General features: G+C 55.6%; 1 protein-coding gene across 1 annotated transcript; it reads right to left on the bottom strand.

Annotated features, from left to right (window-relative positions):
• Nucleotides 1-340: 340 nt before the first annotated feature.
• Nucleotides 341-23,774, bottom strand: PKN1 (protein kinase N1). Its single transcript, XM_082836025.1, has 22 exons — nt 23,563-23,774; nt 18,610-18,913; nt 16,961-17,112; nt 15,224-15,359; nt 12,017-12,162; nt 11,582-11,795; nt 10,572-10,766; nt 8,840-8,949; nt 8,611-8,754; nt 6,282-6,357; nt 6,058-6,199; nt 5,875-5,968; nt 4,086-4,165; nt 3,935-4,010; nt 3,746-3,837; nt 2,331-2,507; nt 2,107-2,169; nt 1,889-1,965; nt 1,544-1,686; nt 1,168-1,275; nt 1,000-1,080; nt 341-610 (listed from the first exon to the last, which is right to left on the bottom strand). The coding sequence occupies exons 1-22, from the start codon at nt 23,581-23,583 to the stop codon at nt 407-409; spliced, it is 2,835 nt and encodes a 944-aa protein (XP_082692151.1). The 5' UTR covers nt 23,584-23,774; the 3' UTR covers nt 341-406.
• Nucleotides 23,775-25,525: the final 1,751 nt, after the last annotated feature.

A 25,525-nucleotide genomic window follows, 5' to 3' on the forward strand; every position in this document is an offset into this window, starting at 1 on the left:
CCCGCAACCATTCGCTCATTGTGGCCCTGAGCTCCCCCACACAACCCCAAGTCCCTACCCCCCAAACTACGCCCCATCACTGGCCTCTAACCCCGGAAGTTCCTCAACACAGCTCCGAGCCCCCCTCCCATGGCGGCCTGCCCATGCTCCCCACCACAATAACAGCCCCGAGTCTCCACCATCCCTTGGCCCCTTCAAACGATCCCCCACCACAATCCAGGGCCTCTCCCCATCACTCCCTACGCCACCGGCCATCCATCACATCCCCTCCCAACTCTCCCCACCTCCAAGCACGCCCCCCACCCCCATTACTGCACAAGAACGGACGGAGATGCATGGATAGAGCAAATCCCAAAGGCCTTTTTAAAAACTGACAGCTCGGTGGGGGCAGAAGTGGGGGAGGGGGCTAGCAGCCCCCGGCCACAAAGTCGAAGTCCCGGAAGGCTGCCTGCTCTGTGGCCGTGAGGGGCCGAGCGTCGCGGGGTGGGCTCAGCGTGGGGGCCTCCCCTGTGAATTCCTCGTCGAAGTTGCTGACATCAGTGCGGCCCGCCAGCGTGGGTACGAAAGGCGGCGGCAGGCGCCGGGCCAGCAGGGCATCCCAACCCAGTGTCTGCAGGGCAGAGAGGGGAGAGGTCAGCAGGGGAGGCTCAGAGCAGAGCGCAGGAAGGCTTTGCTCCTTGCACCCTGTCTGGCCTTGGATCTGTGGGGATCAACACAGGGAGTCACAAGATAGAGGGAGGGAAAGTGGCGGGCCTGGGGGCTCAGGAAGGATCACCGTATGAGTGGGGGGAGGGGCCTGGGCTCATACACAGGGCAGTGCTCCCCCACCACCACCCCGCAGGCCAGCCTGGAGTGGATGTGGGTGTAGGAGGGCTAGTGAGGGTAAGGGAGGGGGAAGGAAAGGCAGGCAGGTGTCAAGGGGAGGTGACAGTGTTGGAGGTGAAGCCACTAGGTCTTGGGTGGGGGGGGTGACTGGGTCCTGGGAGTGGGGGACTTCACCCTGAAGAAAGGCTGTTTTTTCACATCCTCTGCATCCCTCTCGCTGGATCCCAGCCTCCGCTCTGGATTCCTCCGCAGCAGCTGGGGGGAGGGAGTTCTGTGTCAGTGTTCCTCTTCCTAGTCCCAGAGCCACTCCCCTGGCCCACCCTAAGTTGGGGGGGTCCTCACCCTGCGCATGATGCCAATGGCTTCAGCTGACAGGAAGCGGGGGTAGCGAACCTCATCGTTGACGATGCTGTCGAATACCTCCTCCTCATCGTCCCCTGGGAATGGGGACTGGGGACAGGAAGAGCCAGGGTGGATTAGGCCCCTCTAGCCACACCACACCCAGCTCCACCCTGGGCTCCCGTTGCACTATTACAAGGCTCACTTGGGAGGGTAAGTACCCCATTTACAGATGCAGAAACCGAGGCTAGGGAGGCAAAGCCACCTGTCCTCAATCAGACAGCACATAGTGGAGGCCAATTCTGACCCCCTCTCCCCCACCGGGCATATATATACAGGTTACCGGGGACAGGCAGGGCGGAGCGGCCTGGGGCCTCACCTCACCGACCAGCATCTCATACAGCAGCACGCCCAGCCCCCACCAGTCCACCGCCCGAGTGTACGATGTGTCTGTCAGCACCTCAGGTGCCAGGAACTCCGGGGTCCCGCAGAAAGTGCTGGTCCGGTCCCCATAGCCCATCCCTGGGGGCAGCAGGGCCATGTGAGGTTATGGGGGTGGTCACAGCTCTAGCCCAGCCCAGCATGGGGTGGTCCAGACAGCCAGCCCCATCCCAGGACCAGGGTAGGGGATAACCCAGGTAAGGCTGGGGACTCCACTCCCTCCCCTCTCTGTCTAAACCCCAGAGGCCAGCCCCTCAGATCCCAGTCCCCCCCCGCTCATCACCCTCCTTGCAGAGGCCAAAGTCTGCAATCTTGACATAGCCCTCGGTGTCCAGGAGCAAATTGTCCAACTTCAGGTCCCTGTGGGGGAGGGGACGGGAGGATGTAAAGAGGGATGAGTGGGAATCTGGGTCCTGCCTGAAGCCTCAGGGTCCCCCAGTGGGCAGAGCATGCATGCACGGCCATGTGCGCGCGCGCGTGCGCGCGCACACACATACACACCTGTAGACAATCTTGTGTTCGTGGAGAAACTGCAGCCCCAGCACCACACAGGCCGAATAGAAGCTGCAGAGAGAGGCCGGTGTGAGGGAGCTGGGCTTCCAGGAAAGGCAGAGGGTCACATAAGGCTTCCACATCCTCAAGAGCCCCCCATTACCCCATAACTCCAGGAGCTGGGGGGAGGCAGGGCCTGTGGGTGGAGGGGTGGGGTGGGGGACTAGGCTCACACGGCACGGGGCTCCGAGAACACATCACTGTGGATGTGCAACATCAGGTCCCCGCCGGCCGAGTACTCCATCACGAAGCACACGTGCTCTGGTGTCTGGAAACAGCCAAACAGGTTCACCAGAAAGGGGTGTCCCGCGCTGGTCACGGCCGCCAAGATCCGCTTCTCACACATCAGGCTGGGCGGGATGGGGGTGGGGCAGGGGTCAAAGACCACAGCAGCTCCCTACCACCGACTCGCCCACCCCCTAGAGTCCTCAGTCATCAGCTGTTTGTCAAGGGCCTTGCATGGCTGTGCACACTTGGGCAAGTTGCTTAATGCTTCTGAACGTGCTAACCAGGCACCCAGAATCCATCCATTGTCCTAGTAACAGTCCTAGTAACTTCCCTTTGGGAAACCACCAGAGGGACTGTTCTTTCCCTTTGGAGCACCCCATCTCCCCGGCCAGGAATTGGCCCACAAAAGGGCAAGCCAGGCCAATGGGGCTCAATCTCAGGGTTTCTGCTGGAATTATTAAGGAAGAAGAGCTAAAGTTTGCAGATGAGCCTTAAACTGCTAGGGTGGGGGGCATCTCTGTCCCTGTGAGGGGACTGCAAGCAAAGCCCACACAGACAAAAGCAGAAGTGAGAGATATCAACTGAGCACCTGTGTACAGCCATGCCTGGAGGTAGGCCACCCCTGGACTTTTCTGATGCAGAGCAATGAATTCCTGTATTTGCTTAAGCCTAAATTGGGTTCCTGGTTAATAAAAGGATGTCAAGAAGATTGGGGACAATCTCAGGTATCTACAGGGGGCAGGGCACTGTGCAGAATGCTCTAGAGTCATCCTCTCATTCATTCCACCCGGCGACCCTGCAAGAAAGGCATTATTACTCCCCTTTTCTAGAAGGGGAGCCTGAGGTTCAGAAGGGTGAAATGAACTCCCTAAGGTTTCTAAGCACATCTGTAGCAGAGGCAGGATCTGAACTCAGGGTCCTGACCCCAGTACAATGGCACCATTAATAGCACAGGCTTCAGAACTCGAGTCCCTAAGTTCAAATCCCAGACCTGCTGCCTACTGCCTATGTGACCTTTGGGCAATTTGCTCAAACTCTCTGTGCCATCAGCAGAATGGGGACAGTAACAGTCCTTACCTCTTAGAGCCGTTGTGAGGAATTCGTTACTACATGTAAAGCACACGGTGGGTGCTTTCTAGGAGTCGTTATTATTGGAAGTATTGGGGTGGCCAAAAAGTTCGTTCGGGGTTTCCTGTAATACAGAAAACCCCGAACGAACTTTTTGGCCACCCCAATACTAGCTTAATAAGTACAAGTGACTGTTACGAATCACTCTCACAGCAGCTCCAAGGAGGGGACTGCTCTGTCTCCCATCTCCCAGAAGACCAAAGTTCTCAGAGGGCCTGAGCAGGGTCCCCACCTCTCCACCTCGTCTCGGGCCACAATGTCCCCTTTCTTCAAAGCCTTGATGGCAAACAGCTCCCCGCTGGGCCGGAATTCGGAGAGCAGCACCTGGAACCACAGTGGGCAGGGGTGGCCTTAGTGGCCAGTCCAAGGACCTGGAGGTCTGGACCCCCCCAGACCCCCAACTCCTTGACCCCTGCCTCACCTTCCCAAAGTGACCCCGGCCCAGCACCGCCAGGAACTGGAAATCCTCGAGGGTCAGGGGTGATTTCCTCAGAGGGCTGTGGAAAGAGGAGGCTGGTGGGGAAGGGACAGTGGGCAGGGGTGGTGGGTGATGGCCAGGGGAGGGGTGTCACCTGCACAGAGTGGGGCCTGGGATCTCCTGGGTCTCTGAAGGCAGCTCAGGAGTGGTGGTAGTTTCCTGGATCAGAGACGTCTGTGGCAGACAGAGGAGGTCAGAGTACAATAACCCATAACCACAAGAGCCACCAAGGCTCTTGTCACCAATGTGACCTCACCTCTCCTCCCCCACCCCTCCTCACTCCATCCCCCTTCAGCCACACTGTTCCATTCACTGTGCCCTGAACACACCAGGCGTGTTTCCACCCAGGACCTTTGCATGGGGCTGTTCTCTCCACCAGGAACTCTCTTTTCCCAGCACCTGCACTGTTCCTCCCTCACCTGCTTCAGGCCTTTATTCAAACGTCACCTTTGAAGGTGGCCAGCTGACCGCCATATTAACTAACTAACAGAAGCTCCAACACTCCCTGTCCCCTTCCTCTGCTTTATTTTTCTTCCCAGCACATTCTATGCTGTATTTTATCATTTATCTACTTATTCCCTTTATTGGCATTAGGGAATACCACGGAGTGACCTAATTCTTTCCATCATAAGCATATATAACTTTGAGAAGAATCAAAATTAATAATTTAAGTGGGAAAAATTTACCTACTGGTCCATCATTCTCCACTATAGAGACAGTTCTAAAGATTCAATCAGCGCAAACAGGTGTACAGTAGGAAACACAGTCCTCTCCTGCCCCAGCCGCCCTCCCCAGAGCCAGCTGCTGTTCATGATTTCGTGGGTACCTTTCTAGATGTATTTTATACCATTCAAGCATTTTGGTGGCCGTGTGTGAATGTCCATCATAGATGTCCTGGACTGGAACTTCTAGGTCAAGGTAATGCCCATCTTTTTAACTCAGCCAGCTGTGCCGTCCGAAGGAGATGCAGTGATTCTCATGCTTTTCCTGCATCCTCCCCAGCGTTCAATGTTATTCAACTTTTGTATTTTTTTTGGACAAACTCATCTAATTTAATGAGGCCTCTCGTTTTAATTTAATGCCACGAAGCATATATTATTGTTTCCATTTTTTTAGCAAATGAGGTATAAAGTGCACTCGGTGAGGTGGGCAATGGAAAGAGCTCTTACATACGTATCTACCCAGATGCCCGTCGCCTAGACCAAGGGTCGGTAAACTCCATGCTTTGTACAGTCTGTAAACTAAGAAGGATTTTTACGTTTCTAAAGGGTTGGGGGAAAAAAATCAAAAGAAGACTAATAGTTCACGATCCATGAAAGTGACAGACATTCAGTAAGGCTTCCTGGCGCACAGCAACACCCCTTCACGTCTGCTTGTATCAGGTGTGGCTGCTTTCTACGAGAGCAGCATTGACTAGTCATCACTGTGACCTTCTGGCCCACAAAGCTGAAAATACTGCCTATGTGGCCCTTTCCAGAAAAAGTGTGCTGACCTCCGACCTAGATCAAGATGCAGAACGTTTTTATCATCTTTGCCAGGCTCTCTTGTGTCCCCCCTCCTATCAATAAACCCCCGCCCAGAGAAAACCACTAACTGGACTTCTGTCATCGACATGAGTTTTAAGTGTGATCATTTTACAGGGCAGTGTACTAAACACAGAGAGGTGAAGCTGCTTGGCGTGAGTCACACAGCTAGGAGGCAGCAGAGCAGGGACGGGACCCAGGTGGCCTGGCTCCCAAGCTCATGTTTTTATCCGGGATAGAGAACAGGACCCCGCTTCTGGCAGAGGTGTGCTGTGTGACCAGGGAAGTTCCTGGCGATCTCTGGGCCTTGAGTGGCAGTGGAGGTCCCCTAACACTGCCCAGGCCAAGGGGGAAGCTCACCAGACTTGATGGGCTGGAAGGAGGACCCAGAGGGCTCTTCTGGGGTGAGCTGTCCAAGTCAACCCCGAGGTTCAGCTTCTCCACAGATATGTCGCTGCGGCAAAGGGAAGAGGGTGCATCTAAGACCTAGCATTCCGGGAAGCAACCAGAGGCAGCCGGAACTCCGGGGCCCTCCCTCCTTACCCTGTGGACCGAGCCTCGGGTCCTGGAGAAGCCCCAGGGCTGAAGGTGCCTGTGGCAGTGGCATTGGGGATGAGCCTGCGAAGCAGCCGCACCCAGGTGGCGACGTCGATGTTCATCTGCCTAGCGCGCTGAAATGCCTTCCCTGGGGAGACAGGGGCGGGTGTCACCCTCTGTGACACTCCCGGGACCCCTGGTCTCTCCCCTGCCCCAGCCCATCCCCTCACCTTGCTGCTTGGAGAAGATCTTCTTCTGCCGTCGGAGCCGCGGTATCCTCTCAATGACAGGGTTGCGGAAGGTGACCTGAGGGAGGGGCTAGCGTGAGGACCCTCGCCCACCTCCAGGCAGCTTGGTGGGGAAGCCCTTAGGATCATAGGTGTGCACGCCCATATGTTTCGGGGGTTCTGATCGCTGTGGCATTGCGTCCAACCACAGAGTACTAGGCATCGTATTAAGGGGTCATAAAGTCAATCCATCCTTCGACGGGACCACCTCCTGAAGTGCTACCTTGGAAAGGCAAGAAGGAGGCAAGCAGGCCCTCCTCCAGGGGTGGGGAGTGGGTCTGGTCCAACGAGATGCGCATACAACTCCAGCAAACAGGTCCTACACTTCACCTAGTGTCCCGATCGCCCGAGTGTGGTCCCAGACCAGCAGCATCAGCATCACCTGGGAACCTGCTGGAAGGTGCAGATTCTCAGCACCGCCACCCCAACCTGGACCCACCGAATCAGAAACCCTGGCGGTGGAGCCCCGAAGTCTGTGTTTCAACAAGCCCTCCAGGTGATGCTGGCGCCCACCCAAGTGGGGAAACCACTGGCCGAGTTGAATTCTCCCGACTCCAACGCATCTTCTAGAAGGTGCCGGAGTCACAGAACTGTGTGGCTTTACGGGTGTCCAGTCTGGTCCCCTCTAGCCACATGTGGCTATTTCAATTAAGTAAAATGAAAACGTCAGTTCCCCCAGTCACACTAGCCACACTTCAACGGACTAGCAGCTACTGTATTGGATGACACAGATATGGAACATTTCTACCTACAACGGAACTCAACGATTGTAGGCTCACTGACAACAGAACTGCAGAAAGTCCTACAGGCTGGCGCTTCGGGGAGAAACAAAATAGAATGTTATAAGTAAACCTTGAAGGCAGGAAGGACAGCCTCAGAACTTGTCCCCCGGGCCGCCCACCTCTATCGTCCACTTGGGTTTTGGACAGTCTTCCTAATAGAAGAATAGTTTCGTGGCCCTACCATCTGAAGTCTGCCCTTCTCTGCTCCTTTCCTTCAGGAGTCCTCTCGATTATGAGATCACATAAGAATTTCCACCTGGATAGTAAAACAGCCCTTGAATGTTTTAAGAATTTTTCTAGATACTTTTTCAAGAAAAAACTACGTGTTGGGAATTAGTGAAAATGTACTAATGTTTTTTTTTTTAATTTTGAAAGCACTTTTTAGTGAAAACTTAGAGTAATATATATTTGGTCTCTGGCAACCAAGGAAAAGCTTCTTTCAGGTTAATCTTTAAACTCACTTGAACCCAGTGACTCACTTGGTATTTATCCCACTCCCGAAAACAGAGTTCATTATACGGCTGTATTTTATACTGTGCATTGTGAGCTGTTTCTCTTTCACATTTCTGATCTCTTTCACATGGTCTGATCTTCTTGCAAAGAGAAGCGGTATTTAAAAATCTAAGCAAGTAGCAAAAAAAAAACAAACACACACATTTCCTCCTGGGTTTAAGGACATGGGGAGACACACACACACACACACACACACACACACACACGTATACATATAGACAAAAAAACAGAACACATGTATATGTTAGGGGCAAATGTGAAGAATTTTTGAGGATGATTCTGGTTAAATGAGGGCGCCAGTGACTTTCTTTCTCTGTGGCTCATTTCCTCCTCTATCAGATGTGACTAATAATGGTCCTGTTTGCACTGGGTTATTGTGAGGACTAACGAGCCAATGCCAGTACAGCACTGCGAACAGGGCCCAGCCGTACTACAAGGGGTCAGCTAGGAATGTCATTTAGACTACGGGCTCTTCATCAGGGGACCCTGGCCGTGTCTGGAGACATTTTTGGTGGTCACAACTTGGAGCGGGGGGGTTGCTACTGGCATCCTGTGGGGGGAGGCAGGGGGTGTTGCTCAGCACCCTGCAGTGCACAGGACGGCCCCTGCAACCAAGAATGATCCAGCCCAAATGTCCATAGTGCCAAGGGTGGGCTACCCTGATTTGGACCCTAACCCTGATATCACTGTGGAAGGAATCTCTCTGCTCAGCTGTGGCTCTGGTGGCAATCTCTGTAATATGTTGCTAGGGTTTGCTTTTCTTTTCTAGCTTGACAAAATTTTATTGTTGTTGTTGTTGTTTTTCTTTTTTTAATATCTTGTTTCAGAACAAAACCAATCCCAGCTTCAGTCATGCATTGATGTGACTAATTATATGTACTTTTCTATCGAGATTCAGAGACCAGTGGAAAACGCATCTTCCCCTTCCAGAGCAGGAGATGCCCAAGCATTTTCTCAGGGTCGGGGTCAGGCTGTACCTCAGCCACCAGGCAGCCCTGAGGTTCCATGTCCAGCTGTACTTCATGCCTCTCGTTGTCCAAGAAATCCTCCAACTTCAGGAATTTGAGGGCACACAGGCCCCGCTGGTCCCGCCAGAACACAGCCAACTCCAGCTCCCGTGCCTCAAGGGACAGAAAGAGGGCCGTCATTTGGGGCGCCCTCAAACTCCTCCTCCTCCAAGCCCTGTCATCCCCTAACCGAACTCACCCTCTCCAGCTCCAGGGTGAAGCTCTGGTCCCAGGCGTGGGGACCACACGGCTTCCAGGACGTCTGCCCCACCACCGTGTTATCCAGCTTGAGCACAGTGCCCACCTCACCTGGAACAGGGGTTGGGGTAGGCCGTCAGGAGATTCTTGCAGGCCGAGGGTAATCTCTTGTATCTTATTAAAGACATCTTCTCCCCCCCCACAACATTCTGCTGTGCTATCTGACAAAGCTTTACAGTTCTGCCTGTCACAGTAAGGCCTTTAATCCACCTCCAGTTGATTTTTGCACGAGGTGTGAGGCGGGGATCCAAATTCACTTTTATGCTGTATGCAAGTTCCGGCAATATATTCCTAAGTATTTATCCTAGAAAAATGCAGGCAAGTATACATCGGGAGATGCATAAATATAATGCTTATATAACAGCCCTAAATTAGAAACAGCTCACTGTCCAGGAATTAATATATAAATTGTAATATAGTCTCTTTAGCTAAACCATGAAATAGCTGAATTCAACTATTTTTTACCTAAAAAAAGACAGCAATCTGACATGCCTCATGACATGGCAAAATGAATGAACTACAGTTTCATGCAACGATAGGGATGAGTCTCCCAAACAATGTTGACTGAAAGAAGCCATTACCATAACATACATTCTGTATGATTCCACATATATGAAGTTCAAACACAGGCAAATTAAACTACATTGTTTGGAGACGGTACATGGGTGCTAAAACTACAAAGCAAAACAAGGAAATGATAACCGTGAGAGGCAGGAGAGTAGCCACCTCTAGGACAGAGGAAGGGGCTGGAATTGAGGATGGGGCATGAGGGGGCTCAGAGAATTCTACTTCTTGACCTGGGTGGTGGCAACACAGATGGTTACTCTATTGTCATTCTTCTTTTATTCATACTTTTAAACATGTACGTATTAGCTTTTTTCACATTGTGGTAAAATTCACGTAACATAAAATTTACCATCATAATCCTTTTTAAGCGTACAGCTCAGTGGTATCAAGTACGTCCACACTGTTGTGTAACCATCGCCACCATCCATCTCCAGAACTCTTTTCATCTTCCCAGACTGAAACTCTGTCCCCACTAAACAATAACTCTCCATTCCCCCCTCACCCTCAATCATTAACTCTATGAATCTGACCACTCTGGATCATATAAGTGGAATCATGTACTGCTTGTCTTTTTATAACTGGCTTATTTCACTTAGCGTAATGTCCTCGAGTTCATCCATGTTGCAGTATGTTTCAGAATGTCCTTCCTTTTCAAGGCAGAGAAATATTCCATTGCATGGATGGACCACATTTTGTTTACCCATCCATCCGTCAACAGACACTGGGTTGCTTCTACCTTTGACCATTGTGAATAATGCTGCTATGAACATGGGTATACCAATATATCTTCGAGACCCTGCTTTCAACTCTTTTGTATATTTACTCAGAAGCGGGATTGCTGGATCATATTGTAATTCCCTGTTTAATCATTTGAGGACCTGCCATACTGTTCTCCTCAGTGGCTGCACCATTTTACATTTCCACCAACAGAGCAGAAGGGTTCCAATTTCTCCACATCCTCCTTAACAGCTGTTGTTTGTTTTGTTTTGTTTTGCGGTATCCATCCTAATGGGTGTGATGTACTAATTTTTAAGAATGTTACAAATGTGGGAAATCCAGGACCCCCCACCCCATCTCATCCCTCCAGACCCTCAATGCCCACTCACTGGTGTTCTCGGATTCCGCTTTGAGACTGCTCCGGCCACTGAGGCTTCCACTTCGGCTGTAAAGGCCCCGGGCTGGGCGGCTCAGGAAGGGGGTGCGGCTCTCAGGGGTCCCAGGCACCCCCACTGAAGGTGAGGGGTTCCAAGGGATGGTCTCTGGAAGGTCTCTGCAGCCCACTACACGCACCTCCAGGGTCCCTGAGAGAGGGGCAGGCTCATGACGGGGGAGGGGGGGGTCACATCTGGGGCAGGACGAGGGGAAGGGCCTGCAGGTAAAGTGGGCATGTGCAGAAGTGGCCAACGTGCAAGTGGGAGGTGGTGAGGGACTGTCAGGGTGAGGCAGGGGGTCTGATGCAGGGATGGCTGTGTCCGGAAGTGAGAAACATGGGACAAGGGGAGGGGTGGGTCAATCTGGGGAGGGGGTCTGGATGCTGGGGTTTAGTGACAGAAGAGAGGTTCAGGGTGTAGGCTGAAGGTCCAGGCGGTGGTGAGCCAGGTAGGACTAGGAGTCCAGGCTTAGATTCGGCGGGCTGATCTGAGGTCTGACACTGGGGCTGGGGTCTATGGTAGGGCTAGTCTGGGGAGGTAGTGGCTGAGGGATCTAAGGAGGGAGGGGCTGGCTAGCCTGGGCGTTGGGGGACAGAGGTTCAGGGCTGAGGGTCCTGAGAGCAAGGGACTGTGAGACTGGGCTGGGGGACTCTGGCTGGAGAAAAAAGGCAGGGCCATTTGGAGAGGGGTGGCGAAAGTGAGGATGGGGATGGGGACAAGAGTCCCTCAGAGGGCAAGGCGGGGTGGGAAGTCCAGGTGCATACGGCTGTCTGGCATGGGAAATGGGGCCCAGGTCCAGAGGGCTGGGGTGAATGGAGAAGGGAGGGAACAGTGGGATGGGAGTCCAGGGTTGGGGAGAGTGGAGATCCCGGTTGGGGGTCTCGGGGCTGGGGGACTCAGAGGGGTCAGGAGTCCAGAGCTGCGGGAGGTAGGGTCCGGATTGGGTGGGGGACGTCGGGACCCACCTGTGAGTGGCGCGGGCTTGCACAGGGTGCTATAATGCATGGCGGGGAAGGGCCCGGCCAGGCGGGCACTGAAGGCTGAGGACGAGGCCGCAGCAAGCTCCTCGCGCAGCAGCCGCCCCTTCGGGTGGTCAGCGGGCAGCTCCCCGAGCCGCCGCTCCAGCGCCTCCCGAAGCAACCCCAGCTTCTGGTTGGACTCGGTCAGCTTCTCCTGCGCCTGCGGTGGGAGGAGCCTGGCCGGGCTGGGGGCGGGATCCAGCACGCCCCTCCCCAAGTGCAGACCCAGGCCCCGCCCCCAGACTGGCTAAGTCCTACCTGGAGCTCCTCCCTGGAAGCCCAAGCCCTCAGCCATTTGGGTCCTACCCCTGGGCTCCCTGAAAATGAGGTCCCACCCATTGCTGAAGCCCCACCCCTCTGGGTCGACACCGCGTCCCTCACCTCGCTGACAGCCTTGCGGTCTGGGGCTTTGGCAGCGCTGAGCAGGCGCAGCACGTTCTTGGCGCCCTCCGCCACCGCGTGCTCGACTCGGAAGTGGTGCCGCAGCTCCTCGATGCGCAGCTCCATGGCCCCCAGGTCCGGACTCCCTGTGGGTGTAGGGCACGAGGCAGTGAGGCTAGCCTGGGCCCAGGTCCAACCAGCCCGGTCCCAGACACGCAGCCATCTGCAGGAACAAGCACTGGCCACAGACGGCCATCAATATGCATCACTTTCTCCCAAGGTGAGGGGTCATGGTGACACAGTCACACTGTCACCCACAGGCAGACGGCCACACTTCCACCCAGATGCTGTCCCTCTTTTATCCAGACGCTCTCACACCCACATGGACGGTCCCAGGGATGTAGTTAAGCTGTCACCCGGGGACAGTCATATATACAGGCACACCATTAACAAAGTCTTAGGGACAGATACATGTCAGGGTCCCACTCCATCCCCAGGGACTGTCGCAGGGATACCATGGCAACTGGATAGGATATAGTCACACAGACACAGGGACACTTAAAAAAAAAGAGTAACTTTCATTCATTGCTAACGGGAATACAAGTGGCTTTCCAATGGAGGCAGTTTGGCCATTTCTATCAGAATCACAAATATATTTACCCTTTGATTCAGCAATCCCAGTTCAGGGACTTTATCCCATAAAAAACACCTCTGCAGGGACTTCCCTGGTGGCGCAGTGGTTGAGAGTCCACCTGCCGATGCAGGGGACACGGGTTTGAGCCCTGGAGGAAGATCCCACATGCCGCGGAGCAACTAAGCCCGTGCGCCACAACTACTGAGCCTGCACTCTAGAGCTCACGAGCCACAACTACTGAGCCCATGTGCCACAACTACTAAAGCCCGCGCGCCTAGGTGCTCCACAAAAAGAGGAGCCACCGCAATGAGAAGCCCGAGCACCGCAATGGAGAGTAGCCCCCGCTCACCGCAACTAGAGAAAGCCCGTGCGCAGCAACGAAGACCCAGTGCAGCCAAAAATAAATAAATAATTTTTTTTTAAAAAACCACCTCTACACGGTTATTCACAGCCTTCCTTCTAAGAGCAAAAGATTGGAAACAACCTCATTTCCTTCAGCAGGGGTCTGGAAAAATGCATAGTGACCACCCACCCCATGAAATACAATGTAGTTGGGAGAACAGGAACAGTGTCACACAGACGTCGTCACACTGTCACTCACAGGGTGACAGTGGCATTATCACTTTGTCACCAGTGTAGGCACTGCAACACACACACACACACACACGCTGAGGAACACACACTCTCACAAAGATGCCATCACACTGCCACATAGGGACATTGTCACAGTGGTGAGGCTATTACATAGATACATGCCTTGTCAACCCCCAGCAAAGGGACACAGTCACAAGGGCAGAGGGAAATGGTCACAGAACATAAATACCCTTATAGGACACAGTCACAGAGTGGCACAACTCCCAGGGCTCTATCTCCAGCCCAGGGAGAATCAGAGGAACACCGTCACACTGCCACACGGATAAGGCATAGGGACAGGTAAAGAAATGCCACCATACTGTCACATAGGCAGGGCAGCATCACTGATACCCACAGACACAGAGGCCCAATGGCACAGGGACAGGCACAAGGATACACTGTCACCCAGGTGCAGGAAACTTGTCACTCAGAGAAACAAGGCCACGGTCACCCTTATCCAAGGCTGTAGATTCCAAGGACGGTCTCGCTGTCCTGCACAACGACCTAGACTCAGACGTGGGCACTCAGACAGCCACAGTCACCCACAGCTGTGTGGCACCCACCGGGACTGCTGTCACATGTGCCCAAACAGTCATCCAGGCTTTTACACTTATGGGGACAAAATCAGGCTGTCACCAAAAGTTACAATGTCACCCCAAAGCACAGGGACGTGATCATACCATCACACACTGTCACTGAGAAGCCCACAGAGGCATTCCGAGTACAGACGAACAACCACACAGTCACGCCGACACCTCCCCGCTACAAAGACACACACATTGTCACCCGAGTTCCAAGCCCTATTGCTATGGACTGCATGTTTGTGTCCCTGCAAAATTCGTACGTTGAAACCCAACCGCCAATATGATGGTATTAGTTGGTGGGGCCGCTGGGAGGTGATTAGGTCATAAGGGCGGAGCCCTCATGCGTGGGATCACTGTCCTTATAAAAGGGACCCCAGAGAGCTCCCTTGCCCCTTCTACCAGTGAGGATGCAGTAAGAAAGCAGCTGTCTATGAATCTGGAAGAGGGCTCTCACCAGACGCTGGATCTGCCGGCGCCTTGATCTTGGCCTTCCCAGCCCCCAGAACGGTGAGAAATAAATGTCTGTCGCTTACATGCCCCCACCCCCAGTCTGTGGTATTGCGGTACAGCAGCCCAAATGCACTAACGCCCACCAAGAGCTGACACTTACCTCTCGTGGTGACACAGAAACTACCATAGTTACAGGGCAGGATATTATTACGGAGGAGCTGCGGCACCATATTATTACGGAGGAGCTGCGGTACCATGATGTTATTATGTATTGTGTCCCCATGGTCAGCATCACTGACACACATCAGTAGCTGATACACTGACACACATCAGTAGCACAGATAATCTTCTCTGCACACAATACATCAAGACCCTGTGACAAATTCAGGCTAACAATGGGGTTGAGACACCCCCAGGCATTCATACACTGAGACACACAGAGGAACACACACACACCGTGGACACCCACAGGGGCCAACGTGACAAGGCAACCACCTAGTCCAGGGGTCCGCACGTTATTTCCGTAAAGGGTAAATATTTCTGGCTTTGTAGACCACACGGGCTCTGTTGCCACTCCTTGGCCCTGCTGTTGCAGTGCAAAAGCAGCCTTAAGTGATAGTAAATGAATGGGCATGGCTGGGTGCCAATAAAATTTTATTTGAAAAAAAAAAAAGGCGGCAGTAGATTTGGTCCAAGAACCGTAGTTTGCCAACACATGATCACATGCAAATCTGAAATAGGACAAAATGGGAAACTGAGGCCTGGCAAGGGTCAGGAATGGGCTCCAGTCACGTGGTGAGTCACAGCACCCACCTCCCTGCCTCAGAGAGGGACCCCTCGTGGGGCTGGGAGCCAAACTCTCCAGGGTGGAATGCAGGTGAGGCTTGTTCAGGGCGAGGGACTCACCTTGGGCCTCGTCTGCGGCCGCCTGGCTCTCCAGCTGGCAGGCCTGCAGCGCCCGGCGGAGCTGCATGCGGATGATGTCAATCTTGGTCTTACTGTCCTGCAGCATCTGCTGGGCCGTCAGCAGCAGCTTCCGGTCCTGGAGGCAGAGATGGGCCATGAGGGAAAGGCTGGGCAGATGAGGGTCTGACCACCGGTCCTGCTGCCCACATCGTGCAGGCCCTGGGTGACGCTGTGACAGAGCATTCACGTGTGGGTGTGATAACACGTGCCTCCGTGTGTTCCCGGGTGCTGATGGGAGATGTCGCCCATGGCATTTGAATCCTGGCTCTGCCGCCTAACAGCTGTGTGACTTTGGGCAAGCCGCTTGACTACTCTGGCCTGTTTGCTCATCTGCAGGAAGGGGAGTACTAACAGCGCCAACCAACACTGGGCTGAGGATTAAAGGAGCTAACCTGTGTGGAGGGCTCAGAGCCGTGCCTTGCACCAGCAGGCACTGTGTTTGTGTCAGCTGTCAGAATGGCGTACGTGTGTAAGTGTTCCCCGTGGTGGGTGTAGCCTTGACTGTAGCCACGTGGGTGAGTCCAAGGGTGACTGCATGTGAGACAGTTGCAGTAAGTGGAGTCCCGATGTTTGTGTGTGCAGGTCAAGGCACAGCGATGACTGGGCATAGCCAAGGACCCCGTGTTGTGTACAAGCACTGGACACTGGTTGTGGATTTTTCCATCTACATGGTGCTGTGTTTCAAAACCAGGCACTGCTAACCTGTGGTCAAAGAAGTCTGTGTACTGACTGAAGGGGGCAGGAGGGAACCCTTTCTGGGTGACAGGAAGTGTTCTGTATTTCGATGTGGGTGATGTGTACCTAGATAAAAATTCATTGGTCTGTACACTTAAGTTTTCTGCGCTTTACGTCCATTTGTTACACATCAATAAAAGTAAAAAAAAAAAAATTCTGCATGGCTTGTGCCCTCCCACATAATATTCGCATTTGTGTGTGCACACAGGCATGGGTGCTCTCTGGGTCTCTAGCTGTTGGTCTGACTATGCTGTGGGTGTATCTCTGGGTGTTGGTGCAAACCTGTGACTGTGTACTCAGTGTTGGTACAACTGGGGGAGCGCCTGTGTGACAATTCTGGTCTCTGAGTGTGAATTTAATAATGTGTGTGTCTGTGTGTCTAGGCGGTCCGTTGGCCTGTGCTGTGTGTCCGGGCGTTATACGATGGTGTGTGTCTCTCTGTATCTAGAGGTTGCTCTGGTGGTCATCCTCCACGTGCTTATGAGCGTTGTTACTGATGTGACTCTAGACCTTATGACGGTGCATGTGTGTCTGTGAGCCTCTAGGTGTTGTCGTGACCATGGCTGTGTCTCTAGATGTTAGGATGATGATGTGTGTGCACCGAGGTGTTGATCTGCGTGTACAAGTGTCAGAGAGAGACCGCCAGCAGTGAGAGGCTGCATGTTGCCCTGACCATCTCTGGGGGTAACTGAGTTTGGGGGGGACAGTCTCTGCCATGTGTCTGTCTGACATCACCCACAGTTACCCTGTTTCCCATATGCCCCCATGAGCTGACCGCACCCCAGTCCTGCTGCAAAGCCACCCATCAGCCCCTCTGTCCCCAACCCAGAGGACCCCAGACTCCCAAGGGAGCAGATGTAGGTGCCACCCTGCCCCCCCCAGACTGTATGCGCTTGCGGGTGTACATGCACACGGGGCGGGGTGCACTCGCGCTGCCCCCACCTTAGTGTTGCCGTTGCTGTACGTCTGGATCATGTTTTCCGCCCCCTGCTTCACCTTCAGCTCGATGGCCAGCTGCTTCTCCAGGCCGGCCACGCGACTCAGGTTGGTGGCTGAGCAGGCTGGGCCGCCTTCACAGGGGGACTGGGGGGCATCTGGAGGGGGTAGATGGGGCAGAGTCACCACGGCCCTCACCTCCATCTGCCCAGGTGGTTCTGCCCCAGCTGAGAGGATCCACCCCCAGGGCCAGGGAGAGGAAGAGCTGGGGACCAGGGTCCAGAGGGCCCAACCACCCCAGCCCTCGTAGGGAAACCCCTGCAGGACTGGGGCAGGACCAGCATGAATGAGCACAGGCAATTGTCCAGGTGTGCGCTGGGTCCTTGGTGCTGGTGTGACTGTATCTACCTTCGTACGGAAGTCCCCAACTACTTACACAGCTGTGTGGGCATCCGTGGGTGTGGCGGTGGTTAGGTCTGTGACCCGCAGGGTGTTGGCATAACTGAGCGAGTGTGTGTCTCCCCAGGTGCTAGTGTAACTGTGAGATTCGAGGTGTTAGAATGACTGTGTGAGATTCTGGGTGCTGGGGGTGACTCTAGGCATATGCTTCCGACTATTGGCACAACTGTGCTTTCTGATCTCCCGGCACTGGTACAACTGTGTCCACGTGTCTGGGTGCTGGTACAGCCAGACATGCGTGTCTCTGGATGCTGGCATGGCTCTGTGAGTCTCTAGTGAGTGGTGTGACTGTCCAGGTCACTCTGGGTGCAGCTGTGACCGGATGAGGTTTTGGGGGTCGGCTGAACTGTATCTCTGAGTGTTGACATGACAATGTTGGTCTCTAGCTGTTGACACACCTAAGTGGTATATGGGTGTTGGGCTAAGTGGTGTTGAGTCTTCAGGCCTTGTCCGAGTGTGTGTATAAGTCTCAGGCTGTTGACAGGTCGGTGGACGTCTGTAGGGGTTGGGCAGTTCTGTGTGTGTGTGAATCTCTGGGGGTTGGCGTGAGCAGGTGCGAGTCTCTCGGTATTGTCTGTGTGTCGGTGTGACTGTGCGTGCATTTCTCTGGGTGCTGGGTGCCAGTATGCAAGTCTCTGGGTATTCATATGATAGTGTGTATGCCCTAAGGAGTTGTCTGGGTGCTGGCGTGACCGTGTATGAATGTCTCTGGCTACTGATGTGATGTGTGTTACACCTTTGTCTGTGGTTGCAAGGTGAAAAAGTTCTGCAGATCCCTTGCACGATAATGTGAACCTACTCAACACCACTGAACTGTACACTTAAAAATGACGAATTTTGTTATGTGTTTTTGATCACAATTGAAAATTTTTTTAATCAATAAAAATTAAAGATATTTTAGAAAGAGTCTTGGGGGTTGTCCGGGTGCTGGTATGACTCTGTGAGCCTAGATATTCGTGTGACCCCGTGTAAGCCCTTTGGTGTTGTCCAGGTGTGGGTGTGACTGTGTGTACCTTTCTCTGGGTGTTGCTTTTGGCCTTTGGTCTGCCTGTATTTTGAGGCTCGGTGCTGTTGTGACCGAGTGTGTCTCCCTGGAGGTCAGAGGCGATGGGCTGGCCTCGCTCTAGGACACAGCGGGTGAGCCCTGGGCAGTGGAACCCCCTGCTGTCCCGCATCCCCGGGGAAGCCTGGCTTACCATGCACGCCAGCCGCGGGGTCGGGCAGCACCACATGGGCGTGCAGCTCCTGCAGTTGCTGGTGCAGCAGGTCGAGTCTGCGCGAGGAGCCGCGCAGCACCAGCTCCACGGGGCCGAGGTTGCGGCCCAGGTCGGTGGTGGCCCGCCGCAGGTTCTCGGCGCCCTCCTTCAGCTTCAGCTCCTTGCGGATCTCCCGCCGCAGCCGCTCCCGTTCCAGCTCCAGCTGCTGCTGCACCCCGGGGGCTGCCAGGTCGGCACCCGCCAGGCCCAGCTGCTCCAGCAGGGACCAGCTGCGCGGCTCGCTCTGCGGAGGACGGAGCAGGGTCAGCAGGGCCAGGAGGACTCTGGGGTGCAGAGTGCTCAGCCGTGCTCAGCCGACCTGGCCTGGTCCCCTCCCAGACTGCAACTCCTGACACAGGGCTGCTCTATGTCCTCTGATCGGCACCCCCCCCGCCCCGCCACCAAAAGTGGGAGGTGAGGCGAGGCCCTGTCCCTGCTTTCAGACATCCCCAAACCGCGAAGTCCCGAGGGCAGGGGCTTCTTCCTTCCCTGTCCCCTCAGACTAGGGGACCACAAATACAGTTCAACCTCCCTTCATCTGTCCTTAGGCAGTGCGATTCTTCAGGTCAGATCCCATCACCCCACCACTGTGCCCCCCAAGCTAGGGGGTCCCCAAGGACAGGCCCTATCTCCCTTCCCTTGTCCTCCCAAATTAGGGGGTCCCAAGAACAGGCCTTGTCTCCCTTCTGTTGCCCCCCCAAATGACAAGATCCTGAGGGCAGACCCCTTTCTCTCCTCTGCTGCCCCCCTAACCTAGGAGGTCCCAAGGGTAGGCCCCATCTCCACTCCCCTGTCCCCCAAATTATGAGGTCCTGAGGGCGGGTTTCCTCTTCCCTCTGCTGCTCCCCAAACAAGGAAGTATCAAGGGCAGGCCTCTGATGCCCCACCGAACCATAAGCTTGGGGTCCCAGGCCCCCTCTCCTCACTGCTGTGCCCTCAAACTAGGACAGGAGGTACTGAGGGCAGGCCTCACCCTCCCTCTGCTATAATCCCAAACGAGGAGGACACGGGGCGAGGCCTCATCTGTCCCCTGCTGTACCCCCAAACTAGATCCCGGGGACAGGCCCCATCTCCCCTCCTTTCATCCTCTACAACCGGCACCCTAAAGAGCAGAGGCCTCTCCCTTTCCTCCTCTATCTCCCCAGCCTGGAAGCCCAAAGGGCCCCAAACAGTTTCATCTCTCAAACAGAAAACTCCAAGTCGAACACCTCATCTCCTCCCTTCAGTCCAAAACCGAGAGGTACCGAGGGCAGAGCCTCTGGCCTGTGCCACTTGGGGTCCTCTTCTGCTGGCCCCCCACCAGGACCCCAGCCCGCACCTCCAGCTCCCGGTCCAAAGGGGGATTGGCCTCCGCCATCCTGGGTCCCGGCTGAGGGCCCCGCCCTCTTCCTGAACCTCAGCCCTGCCAGGGCCTCTCGCCTGCTACTTCCTCTTTCCTGCTAGCTCCCAGCAACCCCTGCAAAAGGCCAGCTCTGGGCCTCTGGGGCATCTAGAGGGCCTTCCTCTCAGGCCCCACTCCAGGCCTGAGCCGGCTTCTCTGGAGGCACCCCAGGGATGGCCCCTGCCCCCTGTCCCAAGAGGATGCCCAAGACGTACACAGCGCGCACACGTTCACAGGCCCACTAGTGTGGACGTGAAGAGCAGCCTCCCCCATGTATACAGGCTCCAGGGGCTGGCTTGGGTGTGCACACGCTCTCATACACCTATAGGCATGTGCACGCATCGCAGGCTAGCAAGCGTGTGCACACCCCCTGCGTCTACCCCTGTGCACACTTATATGCAAACACCCATGAGTGCTTATATGGGTGGCCCAGCCCCCTTCCTGCAGATGCAGCCTGTCCCAGCTTCCGGATTCTTCTCAGCTCGGTCTCTCGCTGCCGCTGACCACAGCTTGGAGGCCTAAGGGGCCTGGCCAGCCCAGCGGCACCTCCTTGAGGCCCACATTGTGAGGAGGCAGCGCTGGAGGGTTGCGGTGAGAGTGTCTCTATGAAAGCTCAAGTATGGTAGCAGTTACTGCAAGCTGCTCCCAGGTCAACTAATGCAACCCCAGGAGGTGCTATCATCACCCCATTTTCTTTCTTTTTTTTTTTGGCCATGCCGCATGGCATGCCGGATCTTAATCCCCTGACTAGGGATCAAACCCATGCCCCCCCTGCAGTGGAAGCACAGAGTCTTAACCACTGGACTGCCAGGGAAGTCCCTATTATCACCCTATTTTCAAGATGAGGAAACGGAGGCCTGGAGCGGTGATGTAACTTGCCCAAAGTCCTACAGCCAGCAGAAGGCAGAGCTAGGACTTCAAACGGGAATGCCCAGAATCTGAGCTAGGTGTCAGCGTGGCATGAAGAGCCCCACACACATTATCTGCCGCCGCCATGAGAACCCACTTCAGAGATGAAGAAAGTCATGGTTGGCTCCCGACCAACCTCAAGGGCAGCTGTCCCCCAGGGAGGCTTTACTTCAGGCCAAAAGCGTCACTCCCATGATCCTCCTGACCCCTCACATTTATCCTGAGCAACTGTCATGATTCTCCCCCACTTTACAGGTGAGGAAACTGAGGCTCAGAGCGGTGGCAGCAGCAGTTCTCCATGGGGAAGGGGATCGCCTCCACTACCACCCCACTTCTGGGGGCCATCTGGCAATATCCAGGGACATTTTTGGTTGGTTGTCACAACTGGGGGTGTTACTGGCATCTACTGGGTCGAGTCCATAGGTGCCGCTCAACATTCTACAGTACACACGACAGCCTCCATCTCAAAGAATGATTCAGCCCCAAATGTCAATAGTGCTGAGGCTTAGAAACCCTGGATTAAAGGACACAGATGCACACGCTGAGCTGCTGACCGTGACCCAGGAAGGATTTCACAGCAGCCCCACCTGCAAGGTGCTGGCCTGGTCTACGTCTTTCCCCACCATGAAAACCCTCCAGCTACATTTTTTTGATGGCAGAACCAAGGCTCAGAGAGGGAAAGGCACGGGGCCTAGGACACACTGTTAGGAAGTGACAGCTCTGGAATTTAAACCCAGGCTCACCTAATACCACCTGCTACCAACCAGGCCCCACCTGCCACCCAGCCCCGCCCTATCCCCAGCAGGCAGAGCAGGGGTACAGCCAGGAGCAGGGCCAGGTCAAATGAGGGAAGTCCAGGCAGGCTCCCTCAGCCCCACCTCCTCCAGCAGCTGAGGCCTGAGAATATGCAGAGCAGGGAGGGAGGGAGGGAGGGAGTCCCGCCCTCCTGGGTTCTCCTCTCTTGGGTAACTCACTCCTACCTAGGGCAGGGGTCAGCTGAGGGCCAGCATGATGAACCCATGAATCAGGAGCCTGGCCTGGCCTTGGAGAATCCCTGCTCCCCCAACTCCCACCATGAAGCAGGAGACCCCAGGTCCAGAGGGTCCATCTTCCAGAATTCCCCTCTTCCCAGAGTGGCCAGGGACCTAGACCCCATGTCCGGAGATTTCAATGCTTTGGGCGTTTCCGGAATCTGGACAGGACATCCGTTTGCTGGACACAGAACGGACAGGCACACACTGGGACAGACAGAGGGACAGTTTAGCAGACCCAAGCAGCCACGAGAAAGGAATGACCAGGACAGGGGAAGAGAGCAGGAAGGAGATGGGAAAGGGGACCAGGGCACAGGTCCAGCCTCGTTCCAGGAATCACAGCCTCCGTCCAGGTCATGTTTGCTACACGCCAAGCGCATGCATGCGCCAGGGGATTCCTACACAGCCCTCCCAGGGCTGAGGTGTAGAGGCAGAGACCCCAGCCCTCCCCAGCCCCCAAGGTCTGACCTTGTGTGATCGGCAACACCAGATACGCCCAGCTCCTCGGCAAGGCTGGCAGGCCATCAGCAGGACTGGGATGGGGGATGGGGGTCATGGGACAGACACAAAGGGGATGTGGGGGCAGGTGCAGAAGGAGACGAGAACCCAGTTACACAGCAACCACAGGACGACGGAGGGATGATGAGGTGCTAATGGGGGCACCAGAGGTACAGGACATGTCTCAGATTTGGGTCACTGAACGAAAGAAGTGTCAGAAGTCACCCTGGCCCTGCTAGCCACAAATAGGGAAGGTGGGTCCAGGGCTGTGATGTCCACAAGGTGGCACAGGAAGAACCTGGCTGGCTGGGCGGCAGGTTGGTGTCAGTCAGCTGTGCCTCTGCGTGTGTGTGTGTGTGTGTGTGTGTGTGTGTGTGTGTGTGTGTGTATGTATGTTGTGGGGTGACCCAGCCCATGCCCAGGTGGGATTCCAGGTATAAGAGAATCCCCAGTCTGTTGACATGGACACTCCCCACCTGGGATAAGGTTCCATCTGGCAGCCGGGTGGCCGTGTGGGTCCCCCAACCCCCGACCTAATGAGGTGAATCTGGCACTTCCGGCAACAGGTGACAATCTGGGTGGCGTCGGGACCATCGTAAAGCTCAGTCTGGAGGTGGGGGCGGCTGGAGCTTTGTTGTGCGGGGGAGAGGAACGGGCCGGGCGGCCTCCTCCCTTCCCGGGGCACCGCGCCAGGCACCTGCTCAGGTGGAGCTGCACCTGCCCGGAACCGAACGCTGGGAGGGAGAACGAGTGGCAGGGTCGACAGGCACCGGGATGCACAGCCAGCCACAGACACCTGAATTCTAGCCTCCGCCGCGCCCCCCTAATTCTTGGGGAAGGGCGGAGCTTGGGGGTGCTTCAGGACCTCCCCGCTCCCCCCTTGTGCGTACCTCCACCAGCCGAGAAGGGGACTGTGCTGGCTCCACGGTGCCGGGCCAGGGAGGGGGCGCCCAGTGCTCGGGGGAGGGGGGGACCCGCCCTGGCCGCCCCGATCCCGGGGGCTCCGGCAGCGCGCGGGCGGGGGTCCCCGGCGCCGGCTGGCCGCCAGGGGGCTGAGGACGCAGGTGCGCCTACCTGCAAAGCATCGCTGGCCATGTCCACGCGCCGTCCGCCAGGGGTCCCCGCGCGGAGAGAGGGGCGGTGAGAGGAGCGTGCGTACGCCCCACGCGGGGCGGGGAGGGGGCGGGCGCGGCGCGACCCCCCCGCCCCGGGCGCACGGCCCTCTCCGGCCTGCTCGGCTCTAGCCCCGCCTGGCCTGGCCGCCGTGTCCGCGCGCCTCGCCCTCCGGCCCCAGCTGCCGCTTGGCTCGGTCACGTGACCGCCTAGGTCGGCGCCCGAGGAGGGGGCGGGGCCGAGGGGGTGCGGCTCCCGGCGGCCCCCGGGGCTGCGGGGTCCTGCCTGCCGGACGCCCCCCTTCCCGGCCGAGAGCGCGTCGTCCTCTTCCCCAGCCTTTTCCTCTTTCTGAATCCTCCTTCTGCCCACGGGTGCTCCGTTTGAGCGCGCAGGAACCCGAAGAAAAGAGTGAGCCACGTTAAAGCGGGGAGCTGTGGAGGCCTTTGGGCCTCCCGGGATCTCTCAAAAAACAAAACCAATTCATCCCCGCCTGTGTTTGCAATTTTAGGCCTCTTGGAACGGTCCGTCATTCTAAGGCACCGGAGCTTCCCCATAGGCTGGAGACAAGCTCTGAGCAGACTTGTGTTCAAATCCCCGCCTGCCTTGGGGGAGTCCCCAAGCCCTAAAAGCCCCTCATCTGTAAAACGGGAAGGATTTACCTACCCACCCCTTAGGTGTTGGCAAAATTAAATGAGACAATACATGCCAAGTGCTGTGAACACACAGCTCAATAAAGTTTAGCTGCTGTGATTTTTAGTGTTTTTGCCGTTGTTATGAAAAGGGATTTGAACCCTAAATCCGTCACGGACTCGCTGTGGGCCCTGTGGCCGCTGAGTCCTCAGTTTTCCCTGCTGTAAAATGGGGGCCCGCCTCTTCTTCGGGGCTGCTGCATGCAGGTGGCGCTCCACAATGCAGACTCCTGCCCTATCGGAGGCAGAAGGTGGAGACCTTTGAGGAGCTTCTCAGGGTCTCCGGAGTCTCTGTAGCACGCAGGCGGGCTCGTGGCCGACCCCGCACTCCCTTTCAAATCCGGTGACTGGGCCAAGCCGCGGTCCCTGGGGCGCGGGGCGGGGAGCGTTCCCTGGCAGCGCCGCCTCATTGGCGCCCTCCTGGGACCCGCCAGAGCGTGGAGGGCTGCGGGTACCTTGGTTACCCGCAGCTGTGAGTGGTTTGCACCGTCCCAGAGGCCGGGGCGGGATGTTTTCTTTCTCCCTTTTTCCTTTGGGCAACTCTTTGGGGCTGGTTGGTGGTGGTGGTGGTGGTTAACAGAGAAAGAACGAGAAGGAGGAGGAGGAGAAATTATACCAATCCAGAATCCACCCACTTCTCACCCTTCCACTATCCGCACCGGGTCCAGTCTTCATCATCGTTTGCCTGGACCAGTGCAGTCACCTCCTCCCAGGTCTTTCGGCTCTTCCCTCGACCTCGTAGTCTCTTTTCCCCACAACACCCCAAGGACTCCTAGGAACACCTGAGTCAGGTCATGTCCCTCCTCTGCCTAGATCCCTCTTTGGCTCCCACTTTCCTCAGAGTAAAAGCCAAAGTCCTACCCGCAGCCCACAAGGCCCTGCACGATCTGCCCCCTTCACCTTCCCTCTCTCCTCTTCTCCCACCTCTTTCCCTTGCTCCCTCCCTCCAGCTACACCTGCTTCCTGGCAGTTCCTCAAATATTCATCCATTGAATTAAAGAAACCTTTGAGCTAGTTCTTTTTCTCTTGATTTAAATATGAGGAAACTGAGGCTCAGAGAGAAGCCCCTCACCCCAATTATAAAGTCAGGATGTTTATACTCCTTGCCCTGTCTTCCTCTAATTCTCCAGCCCACCCATTTTACAGATGGGGATGAGGGGGCAAAGCAAGGCTCTCAAGCCAGCCCAGGAACTGGGTCACCTTATCCAAGGATGGGCCCTCTGCTGCCTGCCAGG

Source organism: Leucopleurus acutus (assembly GCF_964270905.1).
Source record: "Leucopleurus acutus genome assembly, chromosome: 3".
Classification (NCBI taxonomy): domain Eukaryota; kingdom Metazoa; phylum Chordata; class Mammalia; order Artiodactyla; family Delphinidae; genus Leucopleurus; species Leucopleurus acutus.

Bases quoted from the DNA above. Each gene is read 5' to 3' on its own strand.
- PKN1 (XM_082836025.1), bottom strand. From the start codon at position 23,583: ATGGCCAGCGATGCTTTGCAG. The intron at 12,163-15,223 runs GTGAGTCCCTCG...CTACACCCACAG, and splicing joins GGCCGCAGACGAGGCCCAAG to GGAGTCCGGACCTGGGGGCC. The intron at 3,838-3,934 runs GTGAGGCAGGGG...CTGTGGTTCCAG, and splicing joins GCCGGGGTCACTTTGGGAAG to GTGCTGCTCTCCGAATTCCG.